Source organism: Hibiscus syriacus, unplaced genomic scaffold (genome assembly GCF_006381635.1).
Source record: "Hibiscus syriacus cultivar Baekdansim isolate YM2019G1 unplaced genomic scaffold, ASM638163v2 tig00110462_pilon, whole genome shotgun sequence".
NCBI lineage: Eukaryota > Viridiplantae > Streptophyta > Magnoliopsida > Malvales > Malvaceae > Hibiscus > Hibiscus syriacus.
This window is the reverse complement of record NW_024062747.1, coordinates 7,200-31,327: the sequence shown is the minus strand read 5'-3', so window position 1 is coordinate 31,327 and position 24,128 is coordinate 7,200. Positions and strand designations below refer to the sequence as shown.

General features: G+C 33.7%; 4 protein-coding genes across 5 annotated transcripts; 2 read left to right on the top strand and 2 right to left on the bottom strand.

Moving 5' to 3' along the window:
- The first annotated feature begins 4,998 nt into the window (after positions 1–4,998).
- Positions 4,999–6,698, top strand: LOC120126975 (cyclin-D3-3-like). 2 transcript variants are annotated; one of them, XM_039144999.1, is made up of 4 exons: positions 4,999–5,615; positions 5,716–5,917; positions 6,059–6,153; positions 6,241–6,698. In XM_039144999.1, the coding sequence occupies exons 1-4, from the start codon at positions 5,127–5,129 to the stop codon at positions 6,517–6,519; spliced, it is 1,065 nt and encodes a 354-aa protein (XP_039000930.1). In that variant the 5' UTR covers positions 4,999–5,126; the 3' UTR covers positions 6,520–6,698. The 2 variants fall into 2 exon arrangements, with proteins under 2 accessions (XP_039000930.1, XP_039000929.1); XM_039144998.1 differs by having other exon boundaries at positions 6,023–6,153.
- Positions 6,699–9,683: 2,985 nt separating this feature from the next.
- Positions 9,684–12,359, bottom strand: LOC120126778 (probable LRR receptor-like serine/threonine-protein kinase At4g37250). The gene is made up of 2 exons (XM_039144873.1): positions 10,547–12,359; positions 9,684–10,353 (listed from the first exon to the last, which is right to left on the bottom strand). Exons 1-2 carry the CDS (start codon positions 12,111–12,113, stop codon positions 9,689–9,691), a joined length of 2,232 nt encoding a protein of 743 aa, XP_039000804.1. The 5' UTR covers positions 12,114–12,359; the 3' UTR covers positions 9,684–9,688.
- A 6,418-nt stretch (positions 12,360–18,777) lies between these two features.
- LOC120126964 (transcription factor MYB73-like) lies at positions 18,778–19,743 on the top strand. Its single transcript, XM_039144990.1, has one exon. The coding sequence runs from the start codon at positions 18,783–18,785 to the stop codon at positions 19,656–19,658; it is 876 nt and encodes a 291-aa protein (XP_039000921.1). The 5' UTR covers positions 18,778–18,782; the 3' UTR covers positions 19,659–19,743.
- Positions 19,744–20,044: 301 nt separating this feature from the next.
- LOC120126781 lies at positions 20,045–22,003 on the bottom strand (the record flags this gene model as incomplete). Its single annotated transcript, XM_039144876.1, has 4 exons — positions 20,045–20,794; positions 21,063–21,160; positions 21,312–21,628; positions 21,900–22,003. Coding segments are annotated over 4 exons (1,269 nt in total), but the record flags the coding sequence as incomplete, so codon positions are not given.
- Between the last annotated feature and the right edge of the window lie 2,125 nt (positions 22,004–24,128).

Sequence of the window (24,128 nt, the reverse complement as noted above, 5' to 3'; positions counted from 1 at the left end):
TAATAGATGAAGAGAATGGGTAATTAATGCGGCATATTGTTTATTGGGCTGTTTGAGTATAACTTAAATTGGGCCAATCCTAGGCTTTTTGGTGGCTCATACGATTTGAGAAAGTAGGGTTAATAAAAATTTGGATGAAGTACACATTTAGTACCTAAACTATTACTTTTGTTCTATTTTGGCACTCAAACTGTTTTTTTCAAAATCATGCATAACGTTTAGTTTATGTTTTAATTTAATACCTCACTATTAAAAAATTAACAGAACCGTTGATGTGATATTTTTTTCAATGATGACATAACATTACTTTGTGGTGACACATCAACATCACCATTAAGTTTTTAACAACTGATAGCAAAATAAAACCTAAATTAAACATTAAGTATGGTTTTGAAATAAAATAAAGTTTAAGTACCAAAATGAAACAAAAGTAAAAGTCTAAGTATTAAACATATATCCTACCCTAAAAATTTGTTATGAAAGAAAGTTATTGCTTATAGCTTTAAATCACATGCAATAAAAATATATCAACACTTTGCTCAAACAAAAACAAATTTTACTTAGTTAATAATTTAAATTGTTTATTAATTAGGCATTAAAATTTAAGATTTAATATTGAATTTCGTCAAATGGATGATAAAATCTTCACCATTGACTAACACAAAGATATAGACACATTTTGGGGCATTCCTTTTTCAAGTCTACGTGTTTAATGATGATGTTGTGCAAATATGTTAGCGAAAAAACCTTAATATGCCATGATTACAGCCATTGATCCCAAACCAATTCATTGCCTCTTTGACATGCAATCATGCTTCATTATTTTCATCCTTTACAAAACAACATGCCATTGTGGTTGTTTATAAACATGTCGACGTGTAGTTGGATAGTCAACATTCGATATATAATATTATAAACCTTGCATTTTTCTTTTAACATTTCAGTCAAACAAAATATCCGTGAGTGTAGGTATGATTCATGATTGGGTATAGGTTTTAATGGTTCCTTCAAATAATCTTATAAGTAAGAATGAACATATAATTTTATGTTACGAGAATAATCTTATAAAATTTTAGGATAAAAGTAAATTATTAAAGAAAAAAATCTAAAATTTGAGATAATATAAATTTTTTAAAAAAGAGACATCTCCTTCGGTCCGTTGGTGCTTGAGGGGTTTTTTAAATGATGACAAATTAATGTGCGGAATTGATCAGACGGTGACACTACAATGGATCAACCATGATTGACAACGTGTAGAAATAATGGCAAGGTTAGCTGTTATGTATTTGTCATCAGCTGTATATACAAAAGTTTATGTGTTAAAAATTTAGTATATTTTTTTCGCTAACATATATTTAAAAGAGAGCGTATAATGTAAAGAGTAAAAAGAAAGCTGACAAAGAAAAAAATGGATTCCAAAGTCCAAACCAAACCCTTTTCTTTTTTTCCTGAAAAAAAATTAAAAGACATTGGAAACGACGGGAAATTATATATTTACTGCAAATATTCTCTTTAAACTGAAAAGGATATGATTAATTTAAAGACAATCTCAGAACATTTTGCTCCTTTTGGCTGTTTTTTTAATGATCAATTAATGTTTTTTACAGTAAGAAAAAGGTTGATTATGCAAAAGGTTTAGGCCATTTGCATTAAAAAAAAGAGAGGATAATTACAAGCCTGTTAACTGTTGACAACCATATTTACATTGCAAATCTCAAACTTAATCGTACGTAAAATAAAATTATTGATGTTAATTAGGATTGTAAAACAAAGGGACAGTAACCAACCTTATTTCGTCGTTGATGTAAATCTTTAAATTACCGGCCAAGTTTGAGAAAATTTTCAAAATGAAATGATACTTTTATATACATTTATATTTAAGAATATTAAATACCCTCTTAAAATGCACTGGTAGCAACATAAATTTATTCTTTAAGAGCCTAAATTAAAAAAATAATAATAATGCGATGGGAATAGTATTATACTAGCTCACCGTATTTCATTATAAAAATTTAATACTAGTTGTTGGTTATAGGGGTGATCGTTCTATCGAGTCAAGTTGAGTTAAATTTTTTTGAATTATTCGAGTTAACGAGTCTTATTTTATAAATTAAAGTTGACTTGAAATTTTTTTGATTTGAGTTTATAAAATTTAAATCCATTCGAATTTGATTAATTAAATTTTCGAGTTTATGTTTAAATTTAATTATAAATATTTATAATATTAAAATATTATTTGATTCAAATTTAAATAGTTTTTAACCATATACAATACATATATATTTCTTCATATTTTTTTTCATATGTGATATATATATATATATTATACAAAGTCAAGGGACTTGACTCAAATTTAAAAATTAATCCATTAATCACTAAAAATTTTAGTTATTCGAGTTTATTTTACAATTCGATTTAAACTTGAATTTTTTTTAAATTGAGTTTATGAAATTACAACTCAAAGTTAAATTATCAATTTTTTTAAATAAAATAAAGTTGAAAAATAATTTTTCGAATCGAATTGAGTATTGTTGATAGTTGGTTAAATATTTATACTAAGAATCAATCATTTTTCCCGACTAAACTAAGATGTCACTAAAGTAAAAAAAATAATTTTCAATTTAAGATAAAAATATTTTTGGTCTAAAAAGTATATTCTTTTATTATATTTAATTCTAAAATAAAATTAACTAATTCAAAGTAACCACTCCCTGACGTTTTCTTCCTCCTCCCCTTAGTAAAATATTTAAATTTACTTTTTCCCAGTAATAAAGAAAATCCAAACCTCCATTTTCAACCCCGAACAAGACAAATCCCGGTTTTATTTTAAACGGTCAAACGCTTTACAGCCCTCTTAAATTTAAAAAGACCCTCGATAATTGGCGCGTTGAACTCGCATTCATTAAAGTTCCGGCCCCTTGAAATGTAGTCGCTGTTAAAAGAATGTGTATGCCACGTAAATCGATATGAAAGTGGTTTCGGAACAAAGTTAGAGAAAAGGCAAAATTGTTGATACGCTTCTGTATGAATAAGGTATGAGAAATTGTTAATACGAATCAGTATCAAAATTGCCCATAGCTTTCATTTTCCCTTTAAATTTCTTTTTAATCTTTTCAAAAGATTTAAGTCTGCATAGATATTTTTTTTAAGAAATTGTCCTCATAAATAATAATATTTTTTTAAATAAATTTTCATGGAAAAACTCGAGGAATGTGTGCGTGGAACTGTCCTAATTTTTTTTTTACTCGGCGCCAAATGTGCAACCAGCTTTCCCCTCTAAATTTAATATTACTATTACTTCATATATAAAAATTATACATCATTTATGTTATCTATAAAAATAAAATGGAATGAATAGTTTGGAATCAATTCAAATTTAAAGAATAATTTTTATTAAATAAATGAAGTTGATGGAGCTTGTATATATTATCCCTCCCCCAAGAACATGCATTGGTTAAGGTATGAAAGTGAAATAAAAGATGCAAATACTAAAATTCAATTATTTTCCACCCTAATTTCCAATCCATCAACAGAAACCCATGAGAGCTGTGGTTTAAAGGAGGAAAAGTAAAACTGAAGTTTTTGTTATAATTTTTTTTTTCATTTTAAAGGATATGAACATTTGTTTTTGTGTTGTTGGTTTCCTCGCTTTTTCTTGTTTGAAAATGGCCCCTGCCTGCTTAATTATGTGCTTCAAACAAATTGTTCAACTATGGAAAGGATTAATAATAAAAAAAACTATGGAATAGGATTGACTGTGACTGCTTACGATAAAGTTGACAAGTGAACACAGATGCAGATAATAATAATAATAATAATAATAATAATAATAATAATAATAATAATAAAAGACCAGGATTTGAAGAAAGACAAAACCTTTTTCCATTTATAATTGTATTCTAAGAAAAAGCACTCTGATATAAGATTTTTTAATATTTTTGGTACAACGATATCTAAAATATTATTTTTATCAAAAAATATTAATATTATAAATATTTATTTTAGGTAGATAAATTAATATTTTTGGTAAAAAAATAATATTTTAGATATCGCTCTATCGAAAATATTAAAAAAATAATAATATTTTATGTAGCGTCTTTCTTTAACTTGTGTCGTACTGCAGAACTACCCCAATAAAACTAATCTCAAAACTCTGGTAGTTCCGTTGGACGACAACCTAATATAAAATTAAAGAAAAATATTACCGAAAATGCTATTATTTTTTAATATTTTCGGTAAAACGTTATCTAAAATATTATTTTTTTCTACAAAAAAATTTAATTTTGTTACCTAAAATGAATATTTCCGATATTAACATTTTCGGTAAAATGAATAACATTTTAGGTAGCTATTGATATTAATATTTTCGGTAGAAAAAATAACATTTTAAGTAGGGCTCTACCAAAATATTAAAAAAATATTAACATTTCCAGTAACGTTTTTTCTTAGTCTTATATTAGACTGTCTTTTCTTAGACATCTCCTCAAAAGGGTAGTTCTGGTGTATTACAGCCTAATATAAAGTTAAGAAAAGACGCTATCGGAAATGCTATTATTTTTTTTTTAATATTTTCGGTAAAGTATTATCTAAAATATTATTTTTTATTAAAAAAATTAATTTCACTATCTAAAATAAATATTTCTAATATTAACATTTTCTATAAAAAATAACATTTTAGATAACTTTTGATATTAATATTTTTAATAAAAAATAACATTTTAAATAATACTCTATCAAAAATATTAAAAAATATTAATATTTTTAATAACATATTTCTTTAATATTATATTAGGCTCCCTAGCCTTTGATATTCACGTTTTACCGAACTAATGATCCACATTCTATGGAAATAATAAAGGAAATAAAGAAAAAGAGTCAAAGCGTGAATAAAACCTTTTACTTACTTCATCTCTCTCATTCTCTTTCTAACCTTCTCTTTCTTTTGTCTTTTTTTATATAAAAAAATCTCTCTTCTTCTTCTTCCTCTTCCTCTTCCTCTTCCTCTTCCTCTTCTTGTGTTTACTTACTGATGAAAGAGTGAAAAATGAGGTTGAGATTCGTTGTGTTTTTCATGGTATTATCATTATAATGAAAGGAGAAATCATTTGCTGTTTCTTTGAACAGCCATGGCTCTGCAAGCAGAAGAGACACAGCAACAACAGATTCAAAGCCCACCATTGATTTTCGATGGGCTGTTATGTGAAGAAGAAGATTTAGGGGACTATATTTTTGAAACTGAAACTGAAACTGTGAAAAAGAAGGCGTTTGTTGTACCTTTATTCCTTAATGAACATGATTTGATCTGGGAAGATGATGAGCTAATCTCTTTAATGTCTAAAGAGAAACAAGCCCATGTTGGTAACATTGACGTTTGTTCAGATGAGTCTTTTGTTTCAGCTCGTAAAGAAGCCTTGGATTGGATTTTCAAGGTCAAGGCACGCTACGGGTTCAATGCCTTGACCATGGTTCTCGGTGTTAATTACTTTGATAGGTTCATTTTAAGCTTCAAGTTCCAAAAAGACAAGCCCTGGATGGGACAATTAGCTGCTGTGGCTTGTTTGTCTTTGGCCGCAAAGGTTGAGGAAACACAAGTGCCGCTTCTTTTAGACCTCCAAGTATGTGTCAAATGCCAACGAAATTATAGTCCCGAGTTATGTTTCTGAAGTTTTCATTCAGTAATTAAAGTTGAAAATTTTCTTCTTTCTTCTTCTTTAGGTGCAGGAAGCAGAGTACGTGTTTGATTCAAAGACCATACAAAGAATGGAGCTTTTGGTGTTATCAACTCTGCAATGGAGGATGAACCCTGTGACGCCAATTTCCTTCTTTGATCATATTACAAGGAGGCTTGGATTAAGAACTAATTTGCATTGGGAGTTCCTTTATAGGTGTGAGCGTTTGCTTCTGTTCCTCATAACTGGTGAGAGTAGTCAAGAACTGCTTTTGTGTTTCCATTGCTAATCAAAAAGTTTTTTTTTTGTTTTCTTGAGTTCTAACTTAGGTTTCCAATTCGATTTTGATCCAGATTCAAGGTTCATGCTTTATGTTCCTTCTATCTTAGCTGCTGCAACAATGCTGCATGTTGTTAAAGAGGTTGAGCCATGCTATCACCTTGAATATCAGAAACAGCTAACTGGTGTGCTCAAGACATGTGAGGTTTGTACATGATTACTTGTAGTCCTCTATTCTAGCCACTTCGGAACTTGATTTTTCCATCAATTGTGGGTTTTTTTTTTTCGACAGGGTAAAGTAAATGCCTGCTATGAGCTCATCTCGGAGGTACTTAGCCGGAACAAAACAAACGAAGCCCACAAAAGGAAGCATAAATCAATACCAAGAAGCCCTAATGGTGTCATCGATGCATCTTTTAGCTTTGATAGCTCAGATGATTCGTGGGTTATGACACCTTCGGTCTCGTCATCACCACGACATCCTTTCAAACGAAGTAGAGCTCAGGACCAGCAAATGCGTCTGCCTTCACTAAATCGTATGTTTGTGGATGTTCTTAGTAGCCGTCGTTAAATCATTCCTTGGTCATAATAACTAGTAGTCTAGTACTGTTGAACATGTTAAAAATCCTCTTGCGAATTCGGTAGTTAGCGTTCTTTAATGTGCAACTGATATGTGTTCCTTAACTTATTCGTTGCCTTTTATGGCCAAGTTTTCTAACATGGACCAGAGATGTATTCGTATCTGCTAAATTCCACTTTGATTCATCTTTGGAGGTCAGTAGGGAGATTGGCAAATATGCTATGGTTTATGATTCTTCGAATGTATGGCTCTGAAAGAACATATATCCAGGGCAGCCTCTTTTTCTGCATACATCTATATTGTTTTTAGCTTTTTATCTCAGAATTCATGTGAAAATAGAACTAACAGCAAAGCTAAACTGTCTTGTTACTTTTGCGCGTAGGATTTGGGACTAGCAGCAAAAGTCCCTAGAGAACAACAATCAAATTCCCACTAGCAGGCAGTGTTTACCACCATCAACCTTAACTATGACATTACGAAAAGTTATGCTCTGCCAAGCATTTAACCTTTTAAGTCCATCACCATCTTTGCACTTGCTGGTTTTTTATATCATTTTATTGGCAAAAACAATAGCTGTCATCTTGCCTTATTACCTATCATGTCTGCTTTTTCTTTTCTCTGTTTGCATGTCTTTGGTCCTTATAATTTGAAATAACTTTCTTATTTTGTCATTTTGAAGCTTGTGGTCGTATATTATTGGATTTACTGATATGTATTACTGAAGAAACTGCTGGCCTACAATTGTATGTAAAATTTCAAGGCTTAGACATTATATTGGCAATGAGCTTTGAATGCAATGATAAAATCATACATGAGAGCCCTTTGTGATAAGCAAATTGGTCTTGCATAGGGCGTGGAGTTTTCGAACAATCTGTTTTCTGGTTTCATTTTGACTTGATGAACATTAGCATCAGTCATCAGAAAGTGTCACGCAGCGGAAACTTGTGTTCCAAATGCAAGAAAGTTCAAAAACGAGAATAGTTTTTCGGAGTGCAGCTTGGTAATTCAAGCGAACTTGAAAAGCTTATGGGGGGAGACAGTGGAGATTTGGAGAAATGGGCGGGAAAAATCATTAGATGTGTAAGACTTTTTTTTTGAGGATGTCTTTTGTACCTTGTGGCCCTTCATTCCCCCCCCCCCCAATTTTCCCTTTGCTTTCATGTAGATTGTTTCACTGCAACATGTACATAATAGAAAGAAAATACAAAAGAAGGAGAAGAAGAAAGGAAATTCCATTTGTTTATCGTTTATAGCAACTCTTTTGTCTTTGTTTGGTCTGATAATAATGGAATGGAGGGGACAAAGCAAAATGAAAAAGGGAGGGAAAATTGGATCCCTCCACAGGCTAAAGAAGGGAAAACAACATATGTTTACTAAACACAAAAATAATGCATTACGAATCGTATTTCATGTTTATTATTGAAACCCATTTTATAATGCGTACCGTTATTCAGGTTTACACAATTGACACGAGAAAAATACACAAACACGACGTGTATACATGAATTTAAGGATTCACGGCGTGTCTTTCTTTTTCCATATATCATTGCCCATGTTTTTAGGGTACAAACAGCAAGGTCTCATCAAGTACAACAAGGAAGGCCTCACCTATGTTTAAAAACAAGAACCTTTGTCCACAAACGTTTGGGATTTCATTTTCACATGCTTCAATAGATAGTCTTCAAGGTCCAAACTTGGCAGAAAACAGTGTATTAATAGTGTTTGATTTTATGATATTGGTGTAAACAAGTAGAGCTTATTGCTGCTTTTTATAAATGTGGCAGCTCAAGCCACTGAATTCTCTTATAGGAAAACAGACAAAATGTACAACCAAGGGCATAATTTCTAACGCAATAAACATGTCTTGTTTAGTTTGGTGGGAATTTATGAGTTATTTGCAGTAGCTTCAATAATTTGGTCTTTTAGGTTCTGATCAATCTTGTTTGAACATGAACTTGGGAATTTCACTGCAACAGATATATCATACATTTCAATAGTTTCTTATGATGTACAATGCATTTATACTATACATTCCAAGGATTATATATGTATATCATGCATTTGAAAGACTCTTCAAATACATTGAAAAATAAAATAAACATATTCATGTCAGACACATACCTATACCCAAAGTCCTTGGTCAGATATGGCACATGTAGCCTGTATGTACGCATTTAATGGCGTTGGCGTACTGAAAGCAAACCAGTTGTATCATTGATTTCAGAAATAACGGAAGATCATCCTGCAAAAAACAAAGACAAAAAACGAACAGACAAGTCTAAACCTTTATTAGCTTTCTTTCAGGACCAGCATTAAAGTTGAAACTAGAAAGATCCTTGTTAAATGTTTGTTTGACAATTAAAACTCACATTGTACTTTACCTATACAAGTCATACTCTCCAAAAAGTAGAAAAGAAAAATGAAAATTGTAATGTGACTCTGAAGTTTTGTTAAGAATTTCTTAATGGATGATCATCATTCCGTTAGTTTCGAGATAGTGCATCTTTGGCAGATTCCAGGGTTATCGCGACGGCAGCCGCTGCAGAAGTGAGGACACTGCCACTGGTCTTTGGATTGCTTGGTGAATTGTGGTGACTTAACTGCACATTTTTCAGCTCTTGGCCTTGCCCTGCCGATGAATTACAAGAATCCACATTTCTTTCAACTTGTACATTTAAGGTGTCACCCTCCTATTCAAGGCAAAGTTTTTCTTTTTTAATCTTTAAATCTCAATTCAAGAAATCAACAATCACTGAGAAGTGAGAATCTGAAAAGGAAAGGGAAAAGAAAAAGCACCTTCTTGGCTCCCTTGTCCATATTGAATGCAATAGTTCTTAATTAAAGATTTTGCATTTTGATTTTAACAAGTGGGGGAGTATATTAGAAGCTATAAATGGTAACTAGGCCCCCTTATTTACTGGTTTTATTGACACATGGTTGATGAATGGTTGGTCTCCCTGTACCATTTTCTAGACAAAGAAATAGGCCCTAACATCAAGTGTACACCTAACACATGTCACTCTCTTTTGTGCAATTTTGAACTCAACCCAAGCTTTGAAACAAAAGTTAAGAAAAATAAAATGAAAATGAAAACCTATAAGTCGTTCATTAGATACATTTCTGAATACAAGGGTACTCCAAAGTTATTATCAATGTTTTATCAGTATCCATAGTAGTTTGAGGAAGATGGGATTTTGTCAAGAATTTGTAAGGCTTCTTTCATGGTGGGTCTCTTTTGTGGTATTGGAGATGCACAAATGTACCCCAACTTGAAACAAGCCACCAATGCATCCTCTTTGTCTTCTAACTCCCCGCGAATTGCCGCATCAGCCATTCTCAATGCCTTGTTTTGGTCCTCGACGACAACCCCGTTTCCCTTCCCCAACTCATCCACAACTACAACTTTCCCCGTTAGAAGCTCAAGCAAAATCACCCCAAATGCGTACACATCCCACTTCGGGTTGGGCTTGAGGCTCCGAAGCGACTCTGGGGCGAGGTAAGGCGATACACCGAACGAGCTCGGGCTCGGACTTGGACTAGGTCCAAGTAGTTCTTGGAAGCTATCCCTCGATGCAGTCGACCTCTTGCTACCGAAATTTCGAACCGACCTCCCGATTTTAGAGCTCGTATCGCCCATTACAAGCCTTTCAAGACCGAAATCTCCAATTTTGGGCTCCATGTTAGAGTCTAGGAGGATATTGCTGGGCTTCAAACTGGTGTGCACATGTTTCTTCTCATGGAGATATGCTAGCCCACGGGCCATACCTCTAGCAATCTTTAGCCGAGTCTCCCATGGAAGATGACAAGGCGAAGAACCACCTTTTCCTGGACAAAAAGAAATTAACAAAAAAACCCAAAACTGAGATAACAAAGATGGGTCGTTTTCACAAGTAAACGTCAATCGTTGTTTGACTTTACCATGCATTAAACGACAACGTTTAATTGCACCTACTACACAACGTTTTAGTTGTATACTTGTATGAAAAAATGAAAAGGTTAAAGGGAGAAAAGAACTCACTGTTATAACGAGCGTTGGCCAAGCTGCCGTTTGGTACAAAATCGTAGATAACGAGCTTTTCATCGACTCCCCAATAGAACCCACGAACCCGGACCAAATTGGGGTGCACCAGTTTAGCAATGGCTCGAACCTGGCTCTCGAAATCCTTGAAACGGTCCACACTGTTCTCACCGATCCGTCGGACCGCCAACGAGGACCCGTCTTCGAGCACTGCTTTATACATGATATTAGACCCCGTGGCACCTAATATGTATGCCGACGCTTTCAGTAACGTATCTAGGTCGAGCTTCTTTTCACCATCGACGGTCACCAATCTCCCTTTCTTGTCATGTTCTTGCTCTTCCCGCCGTTGATTATCTTCTTCTTCTTCTTCGGTGTCGGATTCTTCTTCGTACTCTCCTTTCTTTCTCAAACACGACCATATCGAAAACCCTCTTGGTTCCAACGATGGAGACGTTAATGACCGATTGTCTTGAGCTGCGTTATCTTCTTGCTTCAGTGTACTCTCGAGTGGCACTCTCTTTTTGGTCTTTATTTTGTAGATGACAGAGAAAACCATGATTACAAGTACAATCCCTGCTATATCTCCGACTATGATTGCCACTATTGTCCCTGGTTTGAACTTGTTTTGTGGTGATTTTTTAGCTCCGGTGTCCGGTGTCTTCGGGATGGCGGCAATTGCTGGAGGAGAAGTTGGTGAAGGACTTGGACAATCACGCTTTGTCACTTTGCCACATAGAAAAGGATTCCCCAAAAAAGATTCGGGTTCTCGGTTCTTAAAAACAGCGGAATCCGGGATTTCTCCTGTTAGATTATTGAAGGAAAGATCAATAGTGGCGTTACCAGGAATTTTCTCGGCGAATTCCGGTGGAATTTCTCCGGAAAGTCTGTTGTAAGAAAGGTTCAAGTACTTGATATTGTTGCCTCCGAAATTTGGAGGCAAATAACCTTCGACAAGATTGGAAGATAGATCTAAAACTTGAACTGACTGAAACCCAGTTGGAAGATTGCCTGAAAAGTAATTGTTCTTAAAAGAAACAACAGTTAGATTCTGGATAGTAGTGAGAGTTGCAGGCAAAGTACCCGACAATCCATTGTCGGAGAGGTTAAGGAATTGAAGGTTCTGCAAAGTTCCTATCGTTTCCGATATTCCACCGGAGATCAAATTGTTGGACAAGTCAAGAAAACGAAGCTTGGTCGAATTGAACAACGAAACAGGAAGAGACCCGTTCAGTGAATTGTTTGAAAAATCAAGATTCCGAAGGTGTTCGAGCCTACCCAGATCGGATGGAATCGAACCAAGAAGTTGACAATTCGGAAGAGACAAGCCTGTAACTCGAAGGTTTCCATCAATGGAGCCACAGACCACTCCGTTCCAAGAACAAGGCGACTGGTCGACGAAGTTCCAGCTTTGTAGAACGTTTAAAGGATCACTTTGAATCAAATACCTGAAAGAAAGCAAGAGAACCCCATCTGTGTTTAGCCCCAGAGATTGAACCACAAGAAACTCGAGAACAACGAGAGCTCCCCACCATGAATGGAGTTTAAAACCAGGGAAGGAATTCATGTTTTTTATAACTGATCACGCATTTCTCGTATGAAAATAGACACAAAGAAAGAGGAAGGAGAGAGACAGGTAGAGCAGTGAACTAAGAGAAGTAACTGAGATTTATCATTTATGTCAACGAAGTTGCAGAGAGGCCATGTGATGGAATTTGGCAGTAAAGGAAAACAAATCAAAAGGAGAAAAAAAGCTATGAAATTTTACACAGCTCTGTAAAAACAAACTTGTCTCATACCGCCAGAAATGTTTTGGATTGGCTGCACTCTCTGTGTCAATATATACAATTATTCTTAAATGATTATTGATTAATGATCTCACAGTTGGTTTTATGAGTAAATAAATAAATAAACAAATAAAATCAAGTACGACCTACAGGCTACCACATCAGAACAGCATCTTTGCTACAAGACATCTATGTGTAGATGAAAAAGGTTGCAGTGTTCTTTCTTAGACCATCTGGTTCGTTAGTTTTCTTTTAATTACATTAAACAAAGATGTGTTAACGTATAAAATCTCATTACAAAATCTTGATCATATGCTTCAATAACTTTTCCTGTTTTGTCAAATGTAGATGATTTGTCACAGAAATATACAGTATGCGTTTCCTATAAACTCGACTATTGCTTAAACAGGATTCGGGAGGGAAAATGAATCAAAAACTTTGACGTCATAAATCAGCAGGGGCAACATTATTGTGGAGGGGACCCTCATTAATATCGATATTCACCAGAGCGTCATTAATGCATTTATAGGAATTTTTAAGTCTTCATTGCTCTACCGTTTCCAAAAATTTGACCATCTGGTGAGCCCCCTTGCCATCATTACATATGCATCTCCTACCTACATACTTTAAACATGAAAATTCCCCAACAATGAACTACCAGGGACTTGATTCAATAAACCTGAGACGAAAGTAGAGGGGGTCAACTGTAATTAGACCTTAAACCTGATAGGAAGAAAGGAAGGGATAAAGGTAAACAAGAAGGAAAACGATAAAACCTTGAAAATGACCACCAAAATGAATATATTGGCAGAGGTTATTTAGAGTACAAAAATCAAGATGAGTCAAATATTTGTACTTTTATAATATTTTGTATAATATTAACTGATTCGGAACCCGGGCTGCAATCAGAATTTGAAAGCCTAACAGGACATGTTCTGCTGTCTACTATTTTTTTCTAAGAACCCCAAATCTTTTTCTACTCTATAACATGGAATAACGACCAATAATCAGCTATGATTCCTCTCCAAATTGTCCTCATCCAAGTTGATCAGGCTGTCCATTGCTCACTTTTCCTCAACACTCAAGATTCCAGCTATGGGTCCTAGATTTCCCATTGTTTTCTTTATTGGAACTAACCCAGATTTGAGTTCGACAACGATGGTGGAAAGCTTTTGCCTTTTGTTCTTCCACCTCAAATGGCAGAACCGTGAGATCTAAACTTGTAATATTGTTCACACCTGGAGGGGACTCCATTATTTCATCACTCTTTTATTAAAAAAACATTGTTTGTGGCAGCTTTACCCACAACGTTATAATGTAAATTAAACCAGTGGGGATACATACATATTCAGGTGTTGATAAATACAAGATTCAAAAGATTTTGTCTGCCTGACTTGTTTATTGTGCTTCATTTTACTTTGTAATTTCCATAAACAAATCAAAATACATTGGCCAATCGCATTCCTCTTTTTTTCCTAGAGGATGAAAATGAACTTTTGGAAAGGTAAATATGGGTCCACAAGAGCCTTGGATAAAAGATTTTGTGTTTTTGACAGCTTGGTAATTAACATCAGTCATCAGTTAAAAGAGAGAGCGAAAGGTACAGGGTTAATAACATTCTCTGCACTATCACTTTCCATCACTTTGCTTTTATGCTTTTGGATGAAATTCCCATAGTTTTTTTCCTTAATACAAAAATAAATACCTAAATTATATCCAAAGTTAACTTAGGCGTCTAAAGAATTTTTCGACAAAAATATATGTGTTTAACGTTATAAACATTATCATTTTAGATGTACATACCGTAACGACTGTTATATGTTAAATGACACGTGTCACACTATTATAATTTTTAAAAAAGTATTTAAAAAACTTTAAAAATTATTATATTTATAAAAACCCGTAATTTATCTAAAATTACAAAAGAAAAACCTCAAATCCCTAAAATCATCCCAAAATCTCTAATCCTAACTCTTATTTCTCCCTTGCCACCAACGACCACCAACATTAGTGTTACCATTGTCATCTCCTTTCTTGGTTGTCGCATTTTTCCTTGTCGTCATCAGGTTTAAATCGTGATTTAAGGTTTGTTGATTGTTATTTGTCATGTGGTTGACTGTCGGGTGGAGGTGCAGTCGGGTTTAGGTCTGGTCGATGGCAAAAACGACGACAAAGGGCGGCGACTGACGTGGATATAAGGATTAAATTATGATTTTATACATTCAGGGTTTTTAAAGATTTGAGAAAATTTTGAGTTTTTCTTAAAAATATATATTTTAATTTTTTTATTTTAAATAAAAGATCTCAAAATTATTACGACGTGACACGTGTCACTTAGGAATTTTTTTACGACGGTTACAACTCGAGTACCTAAAAATGACACCTATTTTTAACGAAAAACTCTTTAGAATCTAAAGTTAACTTCGGACTTAATTTATACACTTATTTTTACATAAAACCTTCTTTCCTTTAAAAAAATAATGAACAAACAATGAAAGTGGAAATAAGTGTAAACAAACAATTGTGAAAAAACACAATAATATATAGGATAAATTATATATTTAGTCATTAAACTATCACTTTTGTTTCATTTTAATTACCCAACTGTTTTTTTAAAATTATTATTAACGTTATTTTTTTAATTTTATTTTAGTCATCTGCCGTAAGAAAATATAATAACTGCTGACATAACTTCTTTTATTTTTGTCAATGATGGTGTGACTTTACCTTATAGTGACACGCTAGCAGTTGTTAATTTTTTTAGTATTAGGTGACCAAAATAAAATCAAAATGTAACGTTATTAATAATTTTTAAAAATTAATTATATGACCAAAAATAAAATAACAACGATAATTGTATGATTAAATACTTAGTTTATCAGAATATATATTGCTATTTTGTTCATGCTTCTCTCGTAAACCGACCTAAAGATTGATTTCTTGTAATAAAAGAATCAGTAAATCTGTTGTTTAGGTGAAATTTGCAATGAAAGTGTAGTTTACGGCAGGGTGTTAGGTTTATTTGCGCAACTTAATTAATGCGTGCAACACATAGTTGAGCTATTTTTTCTTTCTTTTTCGCCTTGGATTGATATTCGATAGACAAATAGTATATTGCTAAACTCATCATTTTTTTGTTAAAAAAGAATTTTCATTTGAACTAGAAGTTAACATGTTAAATATGATATGATAAAATTATATTTTAATGATGTCTATCGGCACCGACGTTGCTTTTAAGCATTGCTTCAACGGAATAATATAAACGAATAATCGATCCAAAAAATACAATTTAAACAATTATTGAATAAGATTTTATCATATCACAATCAACAGATTTACGACTAGTTTAGATGACAGTCAATTTTTTAAATAGAAAATGAAGAGTTTATAACATATAAATAACTGAGTGATTATTTTATAACTTTTAACGGTCATGAGACTCAATAAAATATCGTTATGTAGTTGATGATCATTTTACAATTTGTAATAATTGAGAAACTCAACGATATTAAATGAGAACTATTTGTCTACTTTACCCAATGATGATGTTGATATGTATTTATTTTTTATTTTCTATGTTATTTTTTTCTCATTGTCAACAATTTACATGACATTCTTTTATATTTATTCAATCAACCTTGTAATAACAAATAAAATGAGAGAAATATCACTACTAGCGTTAGAGGAGGGCGTAGTGAAATTCTATCAAATTTAATATTTTAATCTCTCACCTAAAAAATATGCAAAAGTGATATTAAGAGGAATCGAACAAACGTGAAAGGGGAATCAAACTGGGGAGGAATGCCTTAAAATTCAGCAAAAATAAGTATTCAAATAAAATTATATACCACCTTCAAATTATGTAAAATAGATATCAAGAGAAAATAAATTTGGGACACATATGAAGGGGTCCAATGTTTCACTACTTAACCAAGTTATATAATTATTATTTCTAACCAAACTTTTTTCAGGCACCTTGTCAGCGAGTTGGTTGGGATTTTCAGCCTTTCTTTCTTTGGACAAATGCTAAAAAGGGCCTAATAACAGGGTCTAATCAAGATTAAAGCCTTCAAAACGGTCTATCATAGGATTTGTAATACGTAAAATGAGAGAGTGATTTTTGAAATTCCTAAATTTATGAAGAACCTTAAGCCAATTTAAAGTTGTTAAAGACTTAAATTTTCAATGTGAATGCCATTAGTCTAATATCCCCTCTTAATTGATTTTTTTAATTATTATAATATTTTAATATTAGAACACAACAAGTGATTTCGATGATTAAAGAGAATATTATTTTCTTTTGAAATTTTAGATTTCAACAGTTACATCTGCAGGGTGTATACACATTATCAATAATTAAGAAAAAAAGTTAAATATATATTATCTTGTAATAACTTAAAATATTAAAAAGAATGTTGTAATATTAACCCATTTGATGTCATGGCTTTCAAGTTTGAGGTTTCCGAAATGTATTAAATGGGGGTTTGAAAAGAAAAAACATTCTGCGGCTTTCATAGTTGACAGGATAAACTCTTGATCTAATCATTTTGGTTAACATAAAATTCTGAATAACTTCTTTCTTCCCTTTAAAATAATAACGATGAACGTGCTATATATTCTGTTGGATATGCATTTTTAGAAACAGAAGACCTAATTTATAACAAGTTGATTTCAAAGAAATGGACCAATTGTGCTTCCATATTAAAACCCAAAACGATAGTGGCAAAGTAAGGGAGAAGCACGTGACGGGTCCATTGCCCAATTCAGTTATTGCTTCCACCAAACTTTAGGGTCTAGGGCTGGCTAACCACGAAAACAAACTTTAGGGTTTAGAGTACATGGTTTCGACCCAAATTCAAACCTTACCAACAACGATTATTGATTTAATTTATTTTTCATTCATTCAATTGGGAGACGTGACACCATTTGATTGGATAGAAAACTTATTAAATAAAAAATATTAAATCACAAAGTGACACATATCACCATCAGATTCAAGATTAAATTTATTGAATTTAAAAAAATTAGGATCAAATTAATAGAATGTGTAAGGAATGAGACTAAATGTGTAATTATACAAATTTTTATTAACTGACACATCATCTCTTCTGTTAATACTTAACGGTAGGTAGTTTGATTGACAATATTTAAATAGTTATATGATCCTATTGATAAAATTGAAAAATCTATGATTAAAGTAAAATGAATAAATAATTAAATAGTAAACGATATAGTTTACCTAAAAACTAATATTTTATAAAAAAATAATATTTAAATTAAATTATATTTAAAATTTTAATTAATTTATAATTATATATTTATTATTTTATAATTTAACATTTTATAAATTAATTTAATTATGATCATTATTAACGTTTTTATTTGTGCTCGTCAAATACGATAACATCATCCATTTACGAGACACCTTACATTTCCGTACATTTTTCGTTCAGGTAAAGAAAATGGGATGGATGAGCGACATGTGGTGATTTACACGAGGGGGCCGTTAAACGTGGTGACAGCTTTACCGCCTAGACTTTACGTCATACCACAGTAATAAATCGTCATCCGATTCGGCAACTCTTCTTGTCGTTTTGGGCCACCTCAGCGTTCGGCTCTTTCCATTTTTTCTTGAATACTTGTATTTAAAGGGAATACTTATTTCAAAATTAGTTCAACACCAATTTAAAGTCTTGTATAAAATTCTCATAATCTCTTGTGTACTTGTAAACTGTAAATAAATTATAGGACATAAGACTTTGGTTTTGTTCCTGAAGCAACCATGCTTGTACGCTCTTAGTTTGGAGCGTGTCAGCACTCTCGCCATAACTCCAAGAAAACGATGTAAAATGAAACTCAATTTCGGTATTTTCTACTATTCCTGTAGTGTGTATTATTTCCAATTTGTCTTGTTCTAAATTAGTATTAGTTAAGGTTGAGTGAAACGAATCTTAAAATGAAAGTTTTAGATTCATAATTAAAATTTGTATGAAAAGGAAAATTATTAAAAAATTCAGTATTAAAGATTATAAAAAAGAGAGAGGACGCGGAATTCGAATTATGTTGGTTCAAAATTAAAGTGGAAACTTCGATCCATGCAATCATTTTATTCCTTTTGATTATATTTCTCTCTTTATCTTTTGAGGCGCGAGAGAATGGGATAGAAGCTCCAGCGTTAGAGATTCCCAAAATGGAAAATGCTTAAGAGAGTAAATCTGTGCACTTTAGATTTATCTCGTGTCAGTTAGCCAGTTGTATACCGAACCACCCTTTCCCCTAACCGCTTAACTGGAACAGCCGGTGCCCATAATGCTCTGCTTATCTTTACCCTTCACCCTTTCAACCGGTTACTTCCTCTCCTCTTATATATCCTCCCCTTTGACACCACAAGGATAATAACAGAATCAAAGCATCGAATTTTCATTTGCATTGCTTCTAGTTTTGATTCCATGAATGTAACAAGCATATCAAACGGAAAAGAAATGGATCGGATCAAAGGTCCATGGAGCCCCAACGAAGATAATTTGCTGCAAAGACTGGTCCAAAAACATGGACCTAGGAACTGGTCTTTGATCAGCAAATCAATCCTGGGTCGATCCGGGAAATCCTGTCGGCTCCGTTGGTGCAACCAACTCTCACCCCAAGTTCAGCACCGGACCTTCACCACCGAAGAAGACGAGATCATCATTCGTGCTCATGCAAGGTTCGGGAACAAGTGGGCAACCATAGCGCGACTCCTTAAGGGCCGAACCGACAACGCTATTAAAAACCACTGGAACTCGACGCTAAAACGAAAGTGTTTGTCGGTTGGGGAGGAGTGTAATATTGTTAATAACGATGGGTATGATGGTAATTTGGAAGGGGAAGAGCAACAACCTTTGAAAAGAGCGGTGAGTTCTGGGCATTATATTTATATGACGCCGGGAACTCCTTTGGGATCCGGCGTGAGCTATTTCGGTGCTCCCGATTTATCGTCTTCACCATTGTACAAGGCCATCGAAAGGATGGGCGGTGTTAAGATCCACGTTGACGTGAATGTTACCCCTGAAGGGATCGAAGCGGCGGCGTCTTGCAACGATCCACCGACTTCACCGAGTCTGGCATTACCAGGGGCAGAGTCGTCCGAGGTGTCAACACACCCAGTTACTGAGTCGACTCAGATGCGGAACGAAGGAAAGGATGAAGAAAATAAAGGTAGGGATATGGGGTTCAATACGGAGTTCATGGCGGTGGTTCAAGAGATGATAAAGGCAGAGAGGAATTACATGGTGCAGATGCAACAGCAAAACGGTACAGTTATAGGTGGAGGAATGGGATGGGTTTAGGAATATGGGCTTTGAACCGAGTTGGGGTGAGTCGTATCGAGTAAATTTCTTTGTGAAGGTGAGTGTTTGATGACAAAGAAAAGAAAAGTGTTTGATGACAAAGAAAAGAAAATAGAATTGGTCTTTTTTTTTTTTTTTTTGATAAGGAGATTTTTATTATTTAAATAGGAAGTACAACAACTAAAGTCTCAAATGGGAGTATAAACGCTATTTACAACAACAAAAAATGTTAATCTATACCCCAATAATTACAAAGGTTAACATTAATTCTATCAATTCTATTAAGATTCCTGTCATTAAGTTTGATTCGGACAAAGTCTTTAATAATCCTTAGAACTTGATCAGTCGATCTCGACTCTCATCTAAAAATTCTTCTGCCTTTCTTCCTAAACCGAATAGATAAAAGCAGTCCATGCTAATTTCAAAATGATGATAAGAAGGGATTTACCCTTCCATTCCAAAACAACCCAATTAATCCTGGATTCCCAAGTGTTGTGTATATTACTCAAAGAAGTAAGACTCAAGATAGTGTTCCACAGTGAAGTAGCATAAGTACAGTGCACAAACAGATGGTTTCTGTTTTCAGGAATCTCATTACATAAGATACATAACTCATCAGAAGCAATCCCCATTTTAATAAGCCTATTCCGTGTTGGAAGTCTGTCAAGAATGGCCATCCAAGAGATAATATTGAGTTTAGGTATATGGAGAGGGAACCAGACTATTCTGTGCCAAAGAACCTTAGTTTTGTGAACTCTCAGTTCCTCACATAAATCCCTTGTCCTCTTTAAACCAGAATTAAGAAGAAGGGGCGAAGCTTCACTCCTTAGTCTGATAAGTTTCCTAAAACACCAGCTATAAGATGGACATTCATTAATCTCATTGAAGTTTTTACTTTTAATGACATAACAGTGAATCCATGCTACCCAAAGAGATCTCTGACCAACAAGTAATTTTCGGATTAGATGAACCATGCAAGTTTTGTTCCAAGAGCTAATATTTTTTAACCCTAGTCCACCTTCCGATTTAGGACAACAGATTTTGTCCCAACTGTTTCTTGCAACTGAAGCTGCTATATCAGAACCTTTCCAATTGTTCAAGACGTTTAACAACTTTTTTAGGGAAGGATAAATTGCCTACACCAGAAGTTGACAACACTGTATAAAACATTTTTAATAAGCTCTAGTCTTCCAGCATAGCTCAAGAATTTTCCAGCCCAATTATGAAATCTTTGTTTAATGTTGTCAATAAGAGGCAAGCAGTCTTTTTCATTTAATTTCCTAGTGACAAGAGGTACTCCAAGATATCTAATAGGTAAAAACCATGCTTGAACCTAGTAGCAAATTTAATAAGATCCATATTCCTAGCAGATATACCAGCAGAATAAAATTCAGTTTTGCTAACATTTAGCTTAAGGCCAGACAAATCATAAAAGTGATTAAGCATAGTCATGACTCCAACAATAGATTCCATATTGCCTTTATAGAAAATTAGAAGGTCATCTGCAAAAGATAAATGGGTAATGCCAATTTTTTTTACATTTAGGATGGTACCCAAATAATCCTCTAGCAGCAGCAATGTTAAGTAAATTGGAAAGAATGTTCATTGCTATCACAAATAAAATTGGTGATAATGGATCACCTTGTCTAATACCTCTCTGACCTTTAAAGTAACCTATCAAACTTCCATTAAAAGAAATGGAGTATCTAGCTTCTCTGAAACAAGCTTCAGTCCACTTTATGAAGATAAATGGCAATCCAATAGCATGAAGAATAGATAATAAGAAATCCCAATGAAGAGAGTCAAAGGCTTTTTGAAGGTCAATCTTAAGAGCACATCTTGGAGAAATAATTTTCCTACCATAATCTTTCACTAATTCTTGAGCCAGCAAGGTGTTGTCAATGATAGATCTTCCTTTCACAAAAGCTGTTTGGTTAAGTGAAATAATATTTGGCAGTAGAACAGTTAACCTTTTGACAAGAAAATTTAGTGATAGAATTGTACACCACAGAACAACAAGAAATAGGCCTATAATCCTTGACTTTGCTTGGGTTTTGAATTTTTGGAATTAAGGCTATTATGGTGGAGTTGAAAGCTGGTAAAATATGAGACTCTTGGAAGAAAAATTTGATAACATTAGTAACATCTTCACCAACCACAGACCATGCTTTATTAAAAAATAGAGGGGCATAGCTATCAGGGCCAGGGGCTTTGTCATTCCCTTGGTTAAATAAAGCTTACTTGATCTCTTCATTGGTGATAGGTTTAATAAGGTCAGCAGCAACTTCAGTAGGAAGGTTATAGTTCAGAAGGCTCTTAAGGTAATCAGGATCAGAGGAGATAACCTGTTGAGTTAATCGAATGACGAAATTGGCCAAGAGGGGGGTGAATTGGCAATAAAAATTTTGTGGAAGCTTTTGCAGAAAATTGAAAGTAATTGCACATCGATTTACAGTGGTTCGACTTTCTCAAACAAAGTCTACGTCCACTACCTTAGTTATCAACACTAAGGATTTTCCAACAAATTCACTAATTTGTTCTTTCTTTTGAGGCCAAAGAGATAACCTTACAATTCCCTCAAGAGTATACCCCCAACTCTTGATAACACTCTTTTCTCAAAGAGAAGATTACAAATTTGCAAACTTACAAGAAAACCTCACAAGGTAAGATGTTTGCACAATTCTAGAACAAAGAAAAGAACACTCAAAGATGAATACAATTGAGCACAAAAAGTGTTCTTGAAAGCAAAATGAATATTGAATGAAAATAGGCTTGAAATGCTCAAACTTGAGGTTTGATGCTTTCTCTTTGATTCTCTCTTGATTCTAGTTGCTTGATATTTTTGTTGTTGTTGATCAATGGCTTCTAAGCTTGCTTAAATGCACCTTGGATCACTTCTGAACGTTGGGGATAATTAGAGAAGATATTATAGCTGTTTTAGTGTGAAAACATTTAATAAAACAGCTTGGAGCGTGGGGGGAATCGGTTCCCTCTCATAGGGAATCGGTTCCCTAAGTGTAAAATTCAAATATTTCGACCGTTGAACAGGGGGGAATCGGTACCCCCTTGGGGGGGAATCGGTTCCCTCCGAGCATTCTGGAAATCTCGGAGCCAAACCATTCAGGGGGGAATCGGTTCCTCCTATGGGGGGGAATCGGTTCCCTCTGAGCAATCTGGAATTTTTGGCTTTGAATTGGTTCGAAATACTTTGTAAAATTATTTTGAAATTGTTTTATGATTAAAACTTAATTTTACACTTAAGTAAGGATCAAAAATGATTTTTGAAATATTTGGAGTAATGTTTTGATATTCGAATAGTTATATCGAATATACTTAGAAAATCATTTGGAAAATCTTAAAATCCATTTAACTTAATTTGTTATATCGAAATATTAAAATGTTTCAACAATCTCCCCCTTTTTGATATAACAAAACATTTTAGTAATTTTAAGATTTTTGAAATCAAGTTTTGAAATTACTCCCCCTTACTTTAACACTTCTTCAATTTATCATGTAAAACATTTAACACTTATTCTTCTCCCCCTTTTTGTTAAATCAAAAAGACATTGTAAAACAAGGTTTTGAAAATCATTTAGCCAATTGATTTATTAATTATAAGCTTAAGCTGCTAAGATCACAATCAAAAGAGAGGTTAGCCATTAGTTTCATAAATCAATATTCATAAATAATGTGATATGGCAAAAATTGGTCATATTGCTAATGATAATGTAAATGATGCAAAAATGAATAAAACACCAAACATATAAGTTCACACCATTCATAAATCCAAAATCCAACAATCCACAAAATCAAACAATTCAAAATGTTGAAACAATATTCATTTTGTTCAAAGTTTTAAAGATAAACATAAAATCAAGCATCCGGATCGGTAGGAGGAAAACGGGCTCGCATAGCGGCCATCTCGTGTGTGAGTTCATTGATACGAGTGTTGGTTGATTCATTGTTTGCACACATCTCCCGAAGAATCTCTAATTGTTGAGCTCCCATTGTGGATAAATGAGACTCTATAGAGGAAAAGCGCGAGTCCATGGTAGCGTATCGGAAATCGAATGTCTCCATAAAGGATTGAAAATATGGAGGCATTTGATGCGTTTGTTGTGTTTGCTCCTCGGGCTGCTCTTCGGGCTGATCAGGCTCATCTTCGGCTTCATCAATATCGTGCATTAATTGCTCAAGCTCGGGATCTTCGTCACCTTCGGGTGGAGCTTGTGAAGAACTAGCTCCCGGAGTAGAAGATCGAACCCATTCACCGGTTTCTTTGTTCTTTACCCATCCCGCTCTCGTTAAGGAAAGAAGATTTATTTGTTTCTTAAGAGGAAAAACGGCATCTAGACCGACTCTAAGCCCAGCTTTGGAAAACAGATTACTCAAAAAGCAACCGTAAACTAGAGATGAACAGTGTTTCTTGTTAGGAACAAGATTAACGGTTTCAACAATTTCAGCAAAAAT